The sequence below is a fragment of the Rhyacophila brunnea genome, unplaced genomic scaffold (genome assembly GCF_057557595.1).
Source record: "Rhyacophila brunnea isolate RB1 unplaced genomic scaffold, BYU_Rbru_1.0 scaffold_6, whole genome shotgun sequence".
NCBI classification, from domain to species: domain Eukaryota; kingdom Metazoa; phylum Arthropoda; class Insecta; order Trichoptera; family Rhyacophilidae; genus Rhyacophila; species Rhyacophila brunnea.
The window spans coordinates 14,130,852-14,150,064 of NW_028233276.1; the positions used below are offsets into that span (position 1 = coordinate 14,130,852).

The window sequence follows — 19,213 nt, forward strand, 5'->3', positions numbered from 1 at the left end:
ACTATGGTCTCTTATTTGAAAAATATTGCCAATGCAAGGATTGTCTTTCTGATATCCGAAATTATGATTTCTTAAATAACATAATCCAATTGAAATTAGCAATGATGTACTTAAAGAGAAGGCAAACTAAATTATTTATTAATTTATTATTATATAATGTAATGAATCGTTTTTTATTTCATGATATTCTCCCTTTGAAAATTAAAATACCATGCGACATAAATATCTGTGTAAGAAAGGGGCAACGAGTCTAGAATATTGAAAAATTAATTAAATATGCCAAATTAATTAAAATAAATTAACCATTGTGTGGAAAGCGAATGGGTCGAATTAACACTTTTGAATTAGTAAATTTTACATAGAAACATAGTTCTCATACAAAGCTGGACAAAACTCAACCTTTTAGACATATCTCCTTTTTCCTTTCGGTCACAGATACTAAACAAAAGAGAATTTAAAATGTTTTAACATACAAACTTCCTCATGTATTTCAGGTGACTTCATTCCGAAATCAGTTTATCTGAATGTGTGCACTAATTAAAATTTGGATTTACCATTATCCAATTTTAAAATGGTCACAAAAATAAATAATTATTGGACCACATTATACTTTTGTAGATCAAACAATGTTTTTAATAACTTTTGTATTTACCCACGGGAGGCCTAGTTGGGTTAATCATCAGCAATAATTCCAAGAAAAGATACAATGTTGAGTTCTACGCTTTGTATGAAGATTAGAATGCAGTGCAATCAATAAAAATCGGGAGACTGTTGGTTTGGTCATATGCACCGTATGAACTGGCAAAAAGAGTAATCACAAACTGGCAGTTAATGAGTAATGATGAACAATTAGACGCAGAGGAGGAAGGTCAAAAATTCACTTGTTAGATGGCCAACCAATGACTGCCATTAACTTGGGGTACTGAACTGGTAAGTGGCCACAATGGATAGGGACAGATGGAGAAAAAGCCAGGACATACCCCAGGTTGTCGCGCTTATGATAATTGTGATCTAAATTGGTAGAATGGCTGTCTCTAAACCTATGGGTCACGGATTGGATCGTTTTTACAAGATGTCTGATTCACTGGAAGAGCCCAAAGCATTGGGTGAATGGTTAAAAACCGTTCCTCAGATAAAAGCCAGCGTCACACAGTCTGCAGATCCCCATACATGATCCGCTCAGGAGCGAACATACCTAGTTATTTTTTTTTTTTTATGTATGAAGTCGTCACAATGTCTTTTATTGGTTTTATTAGAAGTTTCTTTGGATATGTCGGTTGATCTACAAATGCATAATGATTTCTTTGAAATGTCCGTAGAGAAATATGCTGACACCATTTTGATTATATCGGTATATATATTATGATATACATAATGTTTATAGGCACTCTTTATTGTGCGAAACCTTCATGATTACTTTTTGATAATCATTTGTATTATTTTATTTATTTGTACATATTATATAATTTAGCAATAATTCTTTTAGTGGTGAATTTATGAATAGAAATAATTTAGGTTACGGTTTCAATAACTGGAAGTTCTGTTGAAAATATAGAAATATATATATATATATATTATAACATATAGAAAATATAGCTTGCTTACTTTGGAAATAATATCACTAGAATAACAGTAGTTTTTAATTATTTTAACTTTGTTTATTATCTGTCGGATGTTCAGCTATATTTGGGCTACAAAAATTAATAGGATTTTTTCTTTGAATATTGAATCAATGTACCTAAATTATTTTATTCATTGCAAAAGACATTTATGTTGGTTGTGCTTCTTAATAATATTTGTTTGTTGGATTCAACATTAATATATTTCACGTAATAAAGAAAATCTAAACATTTCATGTGATCATGCTATATGTGCAGGCGGCCCTTGACTTTTGAACGTTCTAGTTTCACACAATTCGCTATTTCGTACATATATTAAAATTTGGATTGTTGTTGATAATGCAAAAATTGTATTCTTATTATTGTCGCTCCTCTATCCTCTGCTCCCCGTCACCTTCTCAAATATGTAAAAGGGTGGTATTCAACTGTCTCTTGACAAGTTTATAAAGAAAACACCTCATTGCTAATACGTCTCGTCAACTTTATTATACATGTTTATGTTTTTTTTACATCCCTCTACTTTCGAACACATTTTCAGAAACGAATTACGTGTGAAAGTCGTGGACCGCCTGTAGAGGCGTTTATCATTTTATCTGTCATATGTTTCTAGGTATGTTGTATTGAATAATTTCTTTCAATGACAATATTTGTCATAATTTGTTAGAGACCATGAATCATGTTATGATACATTCACAGTACAAAGCATAATTATTACAAATTTAATATATTAGACAAAAAATATATTTTTGATGGCAATAAAATATGTATAAAGATTGTTGCAACTGTCTAGGCTACATTTACATAGTCATATTCACTGTTTACAAAGATCATGCTTTTCCTTGTATATCGGTGTCTCATAAAATTTGGGAAAGATAAAACATACTTACATAATATTATGTAATTACATAATAACTTTGTTGTCATTCTTCAGTTATTTTTATTTAAATTTCATATCTATACCATTGTGTATTGAACTCTTGATCAATGAAGAATAAAATATTATATTTTTTATAAAATGAGTTTATCACATAGCGTATAATATAACACGTGTCATAATTAGAACATTATATGTGCTGAATACCAAGAAATAAACTCATTCTATAAATTACCAAGTAGATACATAATTCGATACACCAGTTCAATAGGGGAGCAACTCATAAAACCTTGTTCCGAGATAGTGGCGTTTGAATTTTTTGCAGTAATTCTTATTTTAATTTTAAAGCCTTGATTTCGATGAAAGTGTATGTTTTTTTGTATTTGATTTAGTGGAATTCATCAATGCACAATGAAATTGTACATTTTAATAACGAATTAATTTGATTATATAATGGAATTACTGATTAATCTTAGAAAGGATTATTCGATTTTATGACACATTGAAGAAATTTTTAATTATTTTTTTTGCTGAATTATAAAGAGAAGACCTTTCTACATCAAATGGCATTCTTAACTCAAAACCTTTAAATTTTGAGTTGTTCCCCTATTGAACTGGTGTATCGATATGTAATGAATCTCTCAAAAAGAAAACATATTGTATTCCAAAATGCCCTTCTGCCTATAAAAGGGGCATCACACTCAACTGCAAGAGGATTGATTGTTAGCTATTCTCTCAAGTATATTGCTGTATGTGCTGGATTCAAACACACATATCGATAAGAAAATCTGACTCAGCCGCAGGATTTTAATGTGCAACGCATGGAATAAGGGTAAGTATTGTAGCGTCTACTCCACAGTTGGTGCTTCACCTGTCTATGGTTATTTAAAAAAATAAACCAAATATTAAGTATATAACGTAAACTTTCAATAGGTAGTTTTCTTAATTTGCATTATGAAAATGTTAGGTAACTTATATAACACGTAATAATTCTATATTTTCACATGCAAAGCCAACTATGTATTAATATTATTACATAATTATTTATGTTAAGGATTGTTGAAATTTGAATTGATACCAAATTTATCAGTGTAGATATTATCATTACACATTATATATAAATTAACAAATATGTTTATGAATCAAGGAAAGAGTCGATTTCCTTCCTGATAACATTTACATCAGTCATGGACAACTTGTAACTCGCGGGCCAAATCTTGCCCTTTGACTGTTTTCATTTGTCTCCATGTATGTTTATAATTATATAATTAATGTTAATTTTTATATTGTTAAATATTATTGCCCTTGCCTTATCGCATTCTTGTTATCTGTGGTAGTTTTGCACTACCAGTCATATATCTAAAAAGATTGCTCATGCCTGAATTACATAATATCTGTAGTAAGGATGGCAAAGAACGATATGTCCATTTTTCTAAATTGTTCAGGAGAGCAATTATAAATTTCGAAAGAAAGACAATAAATGGATATATCACATATTGACACAGTTTTTGATATCTTATAGATTTCACTGAGATGAATCTGGAAATCATGTTTTGCCATCTTACTAGAGTGATACATATTATGTAATTATAGTAAAATCTCATTAATTCGGAATTGAATCACAAAATATAAACAAAATGTTTATTATCAATTATAATAAAAATAAATATTGAAAATCCGACATTAAGTACATAATCAAGTAAATCAATTCAAATTTTGTGGTTATTTGATGATGTTAAAACTTCGGATTATCTGTGTTCGAATTACTGAGGTTTTACTTGTTTTTATTGTTTACGACTTTTACAGGCTACCATTACACATAGCATTAGGACATTTTTCTGTAACTTATTAATTATACTGTATTAATTTCTTATCATGTTTATGACTGAATGTTATTTTTAGTTGAATATATAGAACAATTTTTACTTATCGAATCATTATTACTGGGATTATATGAATGTTCCAAGCAAATTAAAGAATTTTTTAAGAGCATTGGTATTTATTGTTACTTCCTTCTGTCTCATCAATAATAATTGCTATACTGAAGCCCATAAGTATGTAATTATCTAAAGTGGAACTGACCTACACTGCCTCAAGATAAGTTAAATATGCACAAAAGATGAGATAAGATACGTCATACGATTCTTTGGATCTTGAATTTGACACACACAATCGAACTCGGTTATTACGATCACGGACATAGCGAGATCTCGGATGTAATGAGGAAACATTCGTTGACATTTTAGTTTATGATTACGATCGTGAATGATTTCTTTGGATCTTGAATTTGACACACATACAGTCGAACTCGGTTATTACGATCACGGACATAGCGAGATCTCGAATGTAATGAGGAAACATTTGTTGACATTTTAGTTTATAATTTTCTCCATACATTTATTCACTTTTATAACGAGCTACTTATCAGATAGACAGCAAAAATTTTCTTAAAACTATTAATGTGTCGATCGTTTAAAAACATTTTCGACCCTAAGCAATAAAATCCGACCGTAGACCAATGCCGCCGAGATCGGATTACGTTTATGACACTAGTTAATTGTCCCCAATTGGTGTTTTCGCCGACAATATTGAAAAAGTATCCACGCATATGGTTGAAATTTCATGTAAAAAATCCAAGCTGAAGTCAGTAGGTACCTACCAGCATTCATTACAGCGAACAACTTCTTTTGTAGTTTATGAATGCCATGCTTGTTTCGGGGAAAAATTCTAATTGTGTATTTTTGTTGTGTGACCGCTCATTTAAAAATACCTATTCTCTGATATAATGAGTAATGCTCATAATGAGCAAATTTAGTCGGTCCCATCTTCCTCGTAATAACCAAGTTTGACTGTATTTCAAATGAAAAACAATAGCATACTTATTTTGTATAATATATATGTATTTGCACATGTTATGTAACATGTAAAAAACCGATACTTTTTTCGGTTCGGTTCCAGTTTTTGTTCCGACAAAAATAATGGTTTTTCTGATTTTCGGCTCGAAGCCATGTGCAAAAAAAGAAAGAGGTCCAGTCATCTGGATACACAATTATGTGCAATAATTATTTCTTTTTGCATATCATGTTGGTAGATGAGTATCTATCATTATATTTGGACTTATATGTATATGTCAATGGTAAGGGGTGGAGGTAGGCTGTTAAAATTTAACATAAAAATGGTATAATATGTAGATGGTAGGAAAATGTGAAAAAATACAAAGAAAACATTCAGGTAAATGAAGGTTTATTAAAAATAATAAAAAACTGGTTTATTAACTCTTTTACTCCCAGCTGATTTAGCCTAGCATATGCGAAAACTCCCAAGCGTTTTTTGACAACAAATCGTCGATTTAGTTTTTTTTAAATAACTAATTCTACACATGTTTTAAAAATTTGAAACTTTTTTTGTGTGTTCTCAATGGTGTATAAAGCAATAATAAGTAATAATATTGATAGTTTACATCAATAAAACAAAAGAAAAAAATAATGTATCAATATTTATTTAGAAATGAACGGATAAAACTATGTTTGAACAACAAAACAAGTGTGACAACATTTTTTTATTTATAATTGATTTATCAAATTTTATAATATAATCTATCCTTATGTAGTAACAGAAAAAAAAATAAACAAATTATTATTTATCTATGAAATAGAATTTTTATAAAGTAATCAAAAAAAAATCGTATAGTGTCCAAGGTATTCAAGAATATTATTCAATTCACGAAATCGCAAGAGAATTCGATATAGTATCGACGACTAACTGATATGAAATGAAGTAATTTCAAAAAATAAGTCTCAAAGCACTAAATCATTTATAATAATATTTATATTCATGTATTTTTTCACCATCTTACGAAAAGTACAGTGGCATCCATTGTTAGTTCAAAAATTACAAACTTCATTTTGTAATGTGATATATGAATCATAAAACAACTAAAAGAAATATCAGAATTTAAAATGTGTCATAAAAATAATGTTTTATTATTTTTATGACCCTCTTTGGTCTCAAGTTCGACAGCAGAGCAATTATGACTTGTGAGTTAATAGGGTGTGACATAATTATAAATAAAGCCGACACTAAAATAAATGTTACTCACACTCAACACACAGTGAATACAATGATTCGTCCACACGAGACGAAATATGACGGGAAAAAATTTGGAATAAATCGTAAATTTGGTTCCAAACTTTCGGCCGATGGATCGGCCCAGATGGAGTTTTCGCATAGGTATGGTGGGCCGAAATATCGGCCCCGTGGGAGTAAAAGGGTTAACATTACTCACAATAAATTTTGAATTTATAGCATGATAATAAGACTGATTATTATTAAATTGTTTTAAAATTAATTATGTATCAGAGTACATTATAGGAGTATGCAAATAGCTTATATGAATGTTACGTTATTCAATTGCGCAGGTTAAAAACAAAACATAATTACTTATTGCGCAAGAGCGTGGATATGAATTATCAAAATGTAATGTATGTATATTAACTTAAACTCTAATGCCGCAAAAAGTAATATTAACATGCGGTTAGCTGTCCCACTTTTTCCATTCCATACCGTCGGGAGGTTTAATGTCCACCTTGTCTTTGGAAACCTCTCCCCAGTTTGTGCTGAGGACGGTTCCGCCTGATTCAACCTGAAATATTTACCAATATGTATAACAATTTTATTAAAACTGAGAAAACCCTTTCATCAATCCATTACTGTACAATAAACTGTTACAGATTTGTCAGTGACTGGCCAAGTAAAGAAGGTGTTAACCTATTCCTCGCGAGCGTCATGTAGAGATGCCGGTAAACGCCGTATACGTAAGCCGCGAGCGTCGCCTGGAGGTGACAGTATGTTTCTACTGTTGTATTTTCGTTATTTGGTAAGCAACAGAGACGAAATTTGTTTTACGAACTTGCTTCATTATTATTCTACTGACATCTGTTGATTTCTGTCATCCAAACATTATGAAATAGTTCGTAATATAGCAAAGACGCGACCCATATCGACTTCCTTCAAAATACAAATAATCAGTTTTGTCGATTCAAATATCTCCGCTAGTTGTTTGCGCAATATGCGCAGGCGCGCGATGTCATTTCCGACTTCGGCTTTGTTTGGAATAGTGCGGTGATAGTATTTTAACAGTGTGTGTCTGGTTTCATACGGTTATCGATACCATTCAGTTTCGGTTTTTATAAAATTACTTTGAATACGCGATTTTGTGATTAACTCATTCGACGCGGATGACACGGCTGCCGTGTCCCCGTTAAGCGGCCGATCGATCCAATTAACATGTTATTTAAATACGGTAATTAAAAAGTAATTAAAAGTTACGCAGCGATTGTGTTAAGTGTTATTATTTTAATCATAATATTGGAGATTTTATGCATTTTACCCATTGAAATTAGTGTAAAATGTGATTTAGTAGTATTTTAAATTTCAATAATATAATTTCAAGTTCACAGATTCTTCATATATATTTTTATGTACATTTGTAATAGTGACAATAAGTTCGTGTAGGTAATTCATTGTGTAGTGAAATATTTAAAGTTAATTTTTGTACATTGCGATCAAAATGTCCGCGTGGTAGTGTATCCGATGAGGAAGCCCAAGAATCCATTGAATACTTGGATTCCGATTATGAGATGGAAACTGATGATGAAGGAGAAACAGGGCTGGCAGAACCACACAATATTGACGACCCTTCTGATGTTGACCATGATGTGGGAGAGGCTTCCACTTCCACCTCTGGACATGAAGCACCAGAGGCTCCACGTCAATCGTGGACCGCGGGACCATTTGTGCCAATTGTGTATGACTTTGACAGTTTTAACACTGGTGTTAATCCAAGTGTAGGCTTGATTGAAAATTCAAGTGAAATGGAGTTTTTCACACACTTTTTAAATGAAGACATAATGGGTAAAATAGTGAACTTTACCAACGGCTATCACGACCATCTGACCAACACACAAGTCCCAACACCTAACGCGCGAATTCATAACTGGTATGATACTTCCATAAGTGAATTGTACATATTTTACGCTGTTACCCTATTGATGACAAGAAACCGCCGTCTTACAATAGAGGAACACTGGAGCACCGACCCTTTGTTAAATGCAAAAATTTTTAGCCAAACGATGGTCAGAGATCGTTATGAGCTAATTTTGCAAATGCTTCACTACTCTGACAGTGAAACCCCTGCCGGTGATAGACTTTACAAAATTAGAACACTTCTCGACCACTGCAGAAATTTGTTCAAAGACTCGATGTTGCCGAATGAAAACCTCTGTATAGATGAAAGTATTATAGTATTTAAAGGACGACTTATATTTAAGCAGTTTATACCTTCAAAAAGACATAGGTTTGGGATTAAGTTATTTGTGATGTTGAAACTGGATATATTTTAGATTTTATAATTTATTGTGGCGACGGAACGGAAATTACCGATAGTGAAAATTTGGGTGTGTCTGGGGCTGTTGTGACCACATTGATGAGGGACTATTTTGGTAAAGGCCATAAACTATTTTGCGACAATTGGTACAGCAGCCCAGAATTATTTGAACATTTATTTAAACAAAAAACAAATGCGTGCGGGACAGTTCGCAGCAATCGGAAGCAAATGCCGAAAATTCAAAAATTAAAAAAGGGTGAAATAAAATCTTTAAACCGACACTGTCATGTTACATTTCACGTGACATGTCTACTTTTCAAACGCAGATATTAAATAACAAAATTTGGCACAACCTTGTTAAAAAGTGTGTGTCAACCCTTGTTTCCAAGACAATGACGGTTAAAAATAGGCCAATCGGGTTCATTCCCGCTTTTTTGAAAGCGTCATGTCAACAAATAAATTATTTCCGCCCGCAAGATCCTCACTCCAAGTTTAGATTCAGTGCCGAACGGATGTCACCGGTTAAAGTATAGAGACAGTTTCAACGTAAGATGACGCCTTCTTCTTTCGGACGAGAAGGTAGGAGATAAGTCGGCAGGTTCCAGCCATTATAACATAAAGCTAAGTAATTATTACATCTTAAAAGATATTCTTATGTTCCATACCAAGTAAACGCTTCTCAAAGTTGTATTAAAAATCTGTATTTGTTTTAGTATGTTTTTAAGTTTCAATGTAAATTGTTTTTGTGTAATTAAATAACACTTTTCACGATTAGCTGTGTTCTTATTTTTATACTGTTATATTTAATTTGTAATTACACATCTTTCAAGGCGCCCAAAAATTATAATTTAATATTTCAACGAGTTTACAAATGACATTTTATTTGAGGTAGATAAGTGATTTATAAAGCATTCTTTACACAGGGTTAAGTTGGCAGAAGGCCGAATCTTATAAGCTGTGAGATTAATAGTATTAAATATTTCATGTTTTATTGATTGAATTAGTTGGCACTCAATGTTTAATAATTGTGCATTACAATTATTAAACTTCTTTTACTATTATCATTATAACGTTACTATAACTATTTTACTCTTTTCCCATTTTTCTAATATGACAACACCCTTTGCTTGTGTTGAAATGGCATGACAAAAGGGAGGTACACATGATAACTACCATGCACGACGACTCAATGGTGCCCACACATAAAACCAATAGAGCCACGAGACTACCCATTATAAAACCGAAGTGCGTTGTCGATTACAACAAAAACATGGGCTCTGTCGATAAAGTTGACATGATGTTGAGTAGTCTGTCGTGCATGCGAAAAACAATTAAGTGGTACAAAAAAGTTGGTTTCCACATCATTGATTTATTTTTATTAAATGCTAGTATTATTTACACAGTCATAACCGGTAAAAAAACTTCTTTGGCCGATTTTCAGATTAAAGTAATTCGTCAATTAATAGAAAAATATAGTAGTGCCTCAAAACCTTCAACATCATTAAATGTACCTTCTTCCAGTAATGATCCAAAAAGAATGTTAAAAACAGAACTTTTAAAACATTTGCCTCGTCAAGTTCCCCCAACTGAGAAAAAAGTCAAAGCATTTAGGCGGTGTCGGGTATGTTCCCAATCTACCATTAAAAATACAAAAAGAAAAATGACAAATATTATGTGTCGAGAATGTGATGTAGCTTTGTGCCCTCAGCCCTGTTTTTACGATTACCATGAAACTATTAAATTTTAAATTCTTGTCCGATAAAATTTTATGTTAAGCGTTTTGAAATAATCCCTCAATAATAAATAAAGTGATTTCGTAATATTTTTTATGTGCTCTGTAAAATATTAATTTGTTCTGTGTTTGAAGTGGGGTTCCCACGTATCGTGCCCTAATAAACTTGTCATCGGCGCAAGTGTCCATGCCACTTGAAGTACGACAGTGGCCGCCTGGTATGTACCTATGCATGGTTTTTTTTACTACGGGACGTGTTTGTTCAAGCTCTGTCGCCTCATTTAAGTCGTATTTGTTTATTTTTAGATGTCGTAAAATTATTAGGAATGTATATTTATCGGTTCAATCGCTTCTCGGATTTTTAATGACAGTTTTTAATGAGTTATGATAAGATTTATGATTTGTAAAAATCACGCCGCCGACGAATGATATACATTGGGGCGACCATTGGCGCGACGAAAAGGTTAACACACTCAATTAAAAGCTGCATTTAATAAAATTTAAGACCGGTAAGAATGGATACAGATACTGCCATTAGCTATCCTTTATGCCTCAATTACATTGAGCTACTTTACGAGCTGTTTGTTGGCGAATTTAAAAGCGGGCGATTCAGCTACTGCGATTGTGATGATGACACACAAAACTTTCCATTCGCTGAGAAGCCAACAAGCTAGCGACTATTTTGACAGAACGTAGTTCGTTTTTTACCGAGAGGTCGCTACCACGCTCTACTGCGCAGACGCAGTGGGCTCACACGCCGGCGTGTAGCGTGTAAAGTTGACCGGCTTTCAACTTTTCTCAGTAGATTCTTTACAATCTGCTTGTTAGCTTGTTCGATGACGACATTGTGCGACTTTACAGGCAGATTGTAAATTCGCCAACAAGCAGCTCAATGTCATTGACGCATTAAGTACTAAAATGTGTGTTATGTCATTTGAAATATTCATTCAAACATATAATTTTTATTATTCATTTGAGATATATATTTTCATGAATTAATGCTTACAAAACTTTTATTCATAGCTTTCCTGACTTCATCGCTTCCTTTGCCATAGATCTGTTCAAATAATTCTTTAAGTGCCGCTTCTCCTTCAGGTTTCTCCTCAGCTTCCTGCAAATGAAAACCTTCAGTATGACAACTGAGCCAAGCCACGTAACAATTTTAATTTACCCAACACATAATTACAATTCAAATACATAATCATTAAAATAAGTCTCTACGCTTCTACAGAAACAAATATGTTCCAAGGCATTCGCAACCTGTTGTAATTTTTATTATTGTGAACTGATTCAGATAGTAAAATAATAACGAATGAATACTTTATGAATTGCAGTCAATAACATACAAAATAAAGACAACGTCCACATAATTCAGCGACAAGTGACAGCGTGAAAAGGCACCTTCACTCGACCACACTGTATTTTATCAACGTTACCACACGATCACTCCATTGAAAAAATTACCTATCCCCTCCACAAAATAGCTAACGTTTCTGGTGACATTACTGCACTTAACCTATTTCCACTTTGTTTTTTGTTACATTTTTCTGAGATTAATTTTTTGGGGGTGCACATCCTATTATATTTATCAATCAAAAGCTATACCTGTTTAATGAGATCTTTTTCTATTTTGCCCCAATCCCTTCCGGGACACGAAGTCGGATATTTGGTGGCACTAGGAGATGGTCCTGACGCATCGATAACAGCTACAAATAAAATTCAAAAAACCAAACATTGTACAACAATATGTCACTAGATGAAGAAACAGTGATTAGTATTGCCGTATAATAGGTGAAAATATTGGGTACATCCAACAATTAGAAATGGCATGCATCCAATGCTGTTGGGAGGATAATTGAAAAAGCAAAATCTATGAGGTCGGACTAATAATTATTAGTCCGTCATCAATTATTGATGTTGACAATCAAGCCACTAAGATAGCGCTTAAGTTTCTTTACTGAATACATTTTTATTGTATGTTCTTTACTTGAAGGTATGCAGTATTTCAACTGCTTCAACGAAGGTAGTAGCCATAAAATGATAATGGTTATCGTGGGAATGGGACGATTTGGCGCCACTGGACGACAGACAACTGGGCACTGCACGGATGAATGAAATGTGTGAAAAAATACACATACGTTACAATTTGATCCAGCAAGTAGACAAACAGGTCAAGGAAAGTATTTACCTGCAACCACAGCAAGGTTTATGATTATTGCTAAGTCTCATGATGAAAAATATCACACAAACCTTCTATAAAATGACCAAACGATTAAGAATACATATTGCCCAATATTTGGTATTGATCAACATTGCTAACAATTATCAACTGTATTGCATGATCTTGTTGATTATTATATTGAAAGTTTGTATAATATGTTGTCCCAATCAATTTGTAGCCTGTTGATATGTGTCTAATAATTATTGCACAATATCGCCGAAATTCATCATGATATTGGAATGTGCAATCACACCGTAGACATGAATCTTTACAATAATCATAATACTCATTCATTTGTTACGACATCTAATTGTCGTGGTGTCCAGTTGGTGGGGGTGAATCATCCTAGAACTGTTATAATTACCTTGCGGTATAGCTTTAATAACATCAGCTTCTCTAACGGCTCTTTCGCCTTCTAGTTCATTCCACCTCAGTCCATCTCTTTTCTTCAGCTTGACCTCAATTTTGGAAGCGGAGACGGAGTGAGTACACATATCGGGGACTATTTCATGTCTCAGCTCAAGCTCAAGGCTATATTCGGATACTGAATCTGGTAAAGGCGATGAAAGGGATACCTGTAAAAAAGTTACATTTTTTTATATGTGATCTATTCGCTATGCTTGACCAATTTGTTAATTATCGTATAAACATGATTGGAAGTCTCAGATGGCAATGATTTTCAATAGTTTCCCTTTTTTCTCAATGCTGCTCGCGTACCCAGCTTTCCAGAGGGTCACCCACAAGTTTACAATAATAATTAGTCTTCAAAAGACTAGAAAAAGTGTAATCTTTGACCGTATACTTACAGAGACTAGAAATGTGATGATAACGATCTCATAATATATGAGGCGTCTAATTCTAAAAAGCGATAAGTCCACATTTGGTCAAAATCGAGAAAAAAATACGCACGTATTCTTTGTATAATTTTACACAATATATATTGATCTATAAATTCCAAAACGCGACATAACCCTACGAAAAAAAATATTTTAAGTTTCGATTTATTACAAAATTAAGTCCGTGTTTCATATTATTTAAAGCTTGGTTGACTTCGCGCATGTTTACGTCAACCAATAAGGGAACGTTCAATATTGAAAAGGGCGTCTCCCATGCTGCAACATCTGGTAAACTCATGACAGTGCCACGGAAATACGTACCTTATGCGGAGTAAATTAAAAAGTGAGATACAAATAGCGCTAGGTCCAATTTTATTTTGCCTGTATTTATTACATTTAAGAGTTTATCGGCTAAAATAAATTGCCATATGGTTCTAATTTTGACATAGAATACGACGGAAAAAATAATCTCACGTTAAAACAGATAATTGAAGCTTGAAACATAAAAAGTTGTTTCCCGAAAATATTGAATTGTGGACTTGTCGCTTTTTGTAATTAGACGCCTCATGTAAAACATAGACAAAGTAAAAGGAAGTGTGTGATTAATTATCCTCACGTTAAATTTTATTAAATTATCATTCTTAAGGTCCTTTTCAACCCATTTAAAAATGCCTTCGTGCGCACATGACAGAGGGTTGTAGGTTACTTGGCTTTTATAAAAGGAGGTCATAGATGATGAAAGGTTTACACCCCATGCGCATGATGGTGTAGGATATCAACACTACCTATAATCAGTAGTCTGTAGTAAGTTAGCAATACGGATGCGTATCTTGTGTTACCCTCATCCGACCACAAGTCAATTACAAAATCCAATAGAAAATTTTCAATAACTATATTAACACTTTACCTACCGATATATTTCAGTCAAATTTTAAATATCTACTGTCACTAATCTATCAAACACAGCTATTACTGTAATCTCTCTATCTTTGAGACATGCCATGTCAGAATAATAGAGCAACCAATGCCCTCTGATGGTTGCACCAATTCATGAGTTCCACCTACACAGGTGTTGCGTTGAGAAGGCTGTTCGACACTCAAATCATCCAGGTCACGATCATCAGTCATGAGGTCCTGACAAAGAAGAAGAATTAATATTCCATTCAAGTTAAAATATTTTTTCATCCCCTGTGTGTGCGCCTGATATCGATGATCGCACTACCGAAAAGGTAAGTGCATCATAATGTCTCTTTCAATTATTAGAGATTGTTCAGGTTTAATCCCTAATTTCAGCCACAATTCTTCATTTGCAGCACCACCCTATTTAATAACGAACATATTATATCTTACGGATGTTGTTGTATAGCTAGTCTTCACCCGATCCTTGGGAGCATTCTTGAGCAAGACGGTGATGATGACATGGGAGTCAGTCTGGTACCAATCGTGTTTTATCTTTGGTTTTACTATCTGCACGGGAGATGCCTGAAAAATATTTATCCATTGTAGGAGGTACTTGTTATTAAAAAGCATACTGCGTAATTGCTAGTGCAAACAACTTGGTTCTAGACGTTTATTCTGGATACAGCGGCAAACATTTTGAAAATAGCCGATATACTAGATTATTTGTTAGTTTAGGTTAGGTTATTCTAACAAATAATCCAGTATATCAGCTATTTTCAAAATGTGTTTGCCGCTGTATCCAGAATAACCGACTTGTACCAACAACTTTTTTCTAATCAACAATCTGGGGTAACACTGCTTGTCTGTACATTAACCCTTAGAATGCTACACAATGATATATCGTTGTTTTTGATAATGGCCAGAAATGCTAACAACGATCGTCGTTTTACTTTTGATCCCTGAAATGTTAAGTCAATTTGGGAACATACTACTCCACCAGTGGTACGAAACATTGTTTTATCTATTTAGTTTTATTGTTGTGTAATATAACCTGATTCATATATGTTTTGTGCCTGGGTAGGTTTAGAACTTATAACTATTATATTTTTCACCTTTTTACAATAAAAACAACTCCAAATACAAATTTCAGTTTACCATATAAAAATGTGTTTACAGTCAAATTCTTGGTGGAAGGACAATGTTTTATTTTATTTTATGCATATGAAATAATGGGAAAGACTTTTACTCAACTCAGTGTTTAAAGTAGAGTGGATTTGTGCTATATAAAAACAGTTTCATTTATAAAAAAATAATGAAATAAAATCATTTGCAATACATATTTTAAATGTCCCAATAAACAAACACCATGAAGACCTTTTTCACATATCACGCATATTGTACGCGATCTTTTAACGAGGCCACCATGCAAAATTTTTCTTTTCAGCCGGGTAGTTTCCTAATTCCACTACTTTGTATTATCCCTCGTGTGGGATAACCGATTGTTTCCAATAAATGATAAAAATCAAAACTCTGTGTGCGGATCGTGCATTTCACTCGCTCTCGCAATCGCCCATATGATAGAGCGAAAAAGAGATATGTCAATTACTTGCCTCGTTATCTATTCAAAACGATAAATTAATTACGAAACGTGTTTTTATAATATTCCGATTTCGCAGAATCAATTAGAGTGGTAAGGTGACTAAAAATAATACAATACTTTAATTTATCGACAATTATTGGTAGCAATCCTCGGCCGGATTTTGCACAACATCGTAGCAGCCAAAGGGTTAAGGAACATTGTCGCGTTCTATCCTATAAATCTTCTAAATTCAAAGCCAGTTTCTTTTGAGACAGTAAAAACCACGAAACAAATCAATAAATAAAATTCAGATAGGCTATACCTATATAGGCTACAGGTATTTCAGTTCCCATTAATTGTGTTCCCTGGTAAAAAAAACTATCTAATTTTCGTTTTAAATAGGAGTTAGGAATACAAAAAATGAAAACACAGAACAAACTGTATCAGTTCAGATCTATATTGTAATTTGGTTGTTAAATGTTGTATATTGTATTTAGAAAACATAATGGTGCAAAAATGTTTATCTCAAAGTGGTAATGGCGATAAGCTAGACATTTTTAAGACAATAATTTTGTTGCATACTAAAAAACGTGTGTTGACATATTTAGTACACATTTTTTTCTAATCTATTTAACGTTTCAGATCTTGTTCTCTTGATCTTTGTTCATGTTTGTATGATTTCATATCAATTTGATGTAGACATTGGATACTTAAATAAAAATACATTTTGCTTTATTAACAAATCATAATATGTACCATATCTTCGCTAGTAACCAAGTGGGCAGCGATTCATCAACTGTTTTTTTCCTAGATTATAAGCATAGGTACTAGGTATTCACATAAATTAAATTTCAATTCTTACAAAATGGAAGGAAATTGAAAAAATGTATAACACTTTTACCGCCTTACTGTTTTAGACCCTTCGTATACGAGATAAGCGAAATGAAATCTAGGCATTCGCTGTAAAAAAGCACATAATGGTTTTAAATGTTATCGAAGACATCATTACAAAGCATAAAACAAATGAAGATGCTAAAAATATTTCTCAACATAACCTAAAAATACCTCAGGTGAGACGGGATTTGTGGTACCATCAGGTGAGCTCGCCATTGTATTAATTTGATTTAAAAAAACACGAGAATTAACCACAGTTTTTATTCCAATAGCCTAGTATTGTAATTTAGGTAAACACTCATTTTCTTCTATCAAAAACAAACAGATACAACAATCTGCCAAAACGACTAGATTTTTCTAATCGTTGGTAGCCCTGGTTTTTAGAATCATTGGAAGTGGCAGCAGTGTTGCCATCTTTTCAACATGGAATGATAGTACAGAGCCTCCAAAATTATAGTATTTGGGGAAAAAATATAGTACACGTCGTCTTCATTCTGTTAAAAATGTATAGGTTTTTTGATTCTCAGAAAAAAAATAACGGAGAATTTGAGAAACTCCGAGACCTCTTTTTATTTAGGTACCTCTTCCGTCCAAAATGCTTACCGAATAATTCAAGAAATTTCATTTTAAACCAAAGTCAAGGGTTTTTTTACGTTTTTCGAGCAATTTTTTTCCAAGTTCTCCAAATCTTATGTTGTAAAATTATTGTACTTTGCACCAATTTATCGAACGGAAATATCGAAATTTTAGTAGGTACGAGGGTGGGTCAATAAGTCCTTAGAAAAGCCGACAGGTGGCGCGACTAGTACTGTAAGCGGTTTGTTTTCATGCAGCGGCACTACCGATTCAGTATGCTGCGAAGTTTCAATCAGATTGGTCGGTTTGTTGTGTGTTTCTCGTACATTTAAAAAAAAAATTTGCTTGTGGAAAATGGAAAAATGGAAAATGGAGAAAATTGAGTTTAGAGCTGTTATTAAACATTTTAATATAAAAGGGTTAACAGCAAACGAAATAAAAAATGAGTTGGATTTAGTTCACGGCATATCTGCTCCTTCACTTGCAACTATTTATAACTGGTTAAATGAATTTAAACGTGGTCGTACATCAACAAAGGATGAACCACGCTCAGGACGTCCTGTAGAGGTGACTACACCAGAAATGATCAATAAAATCCACGATATGGTGTTAAGTGACCGAAGATTAAAGTTGAGTGAGATAATTGAGGTTACAGGGATCTCAAAAGGTAGCGTCATTTCTATTTTACATGACAAATTGGGCATGAAAAATATTTCTGCAAGATGGGTGCCGCGTTTGCTCACAGTCGACAATAAACGCAATAGGGTGGTGGCCTCTAAAGCCCTGTTGTCGCTCATGCAACGCAATCCGGATGAATTTTTTCGTCGCTTTGTGACTGTAGATGAAACATGGATACACCACTATACTCCCGAGACGAAAGAACAGTCAAAGCAGTGGATTGCGAAGGCAAACCATGTCCAAAGAAGGCGAAAACCGTAAAATCAGCTGGTAAGGTTATGGCTACTGTATTTTGGGATGCACGTGAAATTATTTTCGTTGACTATTTGGAAAAAGGAAAAACAATAACAGGGGATTATTATGCATCTTTATTGGACCAGCTAAAAAACAAAATTGAAGAAAAACGGCCTCATTTAAACAGGAAAAAAATCCTCTTTCATCAGGACAATGCCCGTGTTCACACATGTTTACGATCAATGGCTAAAATTGAAGAAATTAAGTTCGAATTGGTCGACCACCCACCGTATTCGCCAGATTTAGCCCCCAGTGACTTTTTCCTTTTCCCAAACTTAAAAAAATGGCTAAGTGGACAACATTTTTTTTCAAATGAAGAAGTCATCGATCGGACAAATGCTTATTTTGAGGACCTTCCGAAAACTTATTTTTCTGACGGTTTAAAAAAAATTGAGAAACGTCTAACCAAGTGTATTGAGCTCCAAGGAGATTATGTTGAGAAATAAAAAAAAAATACAAAAATAAAAACTGTTTTAATGCTTTTTTCTAAGGAATTATTGACCCACCCTCGTACCTACATTTTACATATTTTTTCCGATATTAAAAATTATAGTATTTTGGGCGTACCTACTACCTACCTATACCCATTGATATACTATGCCTATACCTGTTTTATATCGTACAC

The 19,213-nt window shown here is 33.2% G+C and overlaps 1 protein-coding gene across 1 annotated transcript; it reads right to left on the bottom strand.

The window, feature by feature from the left end:
• Positions 1-5,715: 5,715 nt before the first annotated feature.
• Positions 5,716-17,399, bottom strand: LOC147065233 (protein SGT1 homolog). Its single transcript, XM_085956389.1, has 7 exons — positions 17,212-17,399; positions 15,018-15,149; positions 13,196-13,406; positions 12,216-12,316; positions 11,617-11,721; positions 6,770-7,135; positions 5,716-5,770 (listed from the first exon to the last, which is right to left on the bottom strand). Exons 1-6 carry the CDS (start codon positions 17,254-17,256, stop codon positions 7,028-7,030), a joined length of 702 nt encoding a protein of 233 aa, XP_085812515.1. The 5' UTR covers positions 17,257-17,399; the 3' UTR covers positions 5,716-5,770; positions 6,770-7,027.
• Between the last annotated feature and the right edge of the window lie 1,814 nt (positions 17,400-19,213).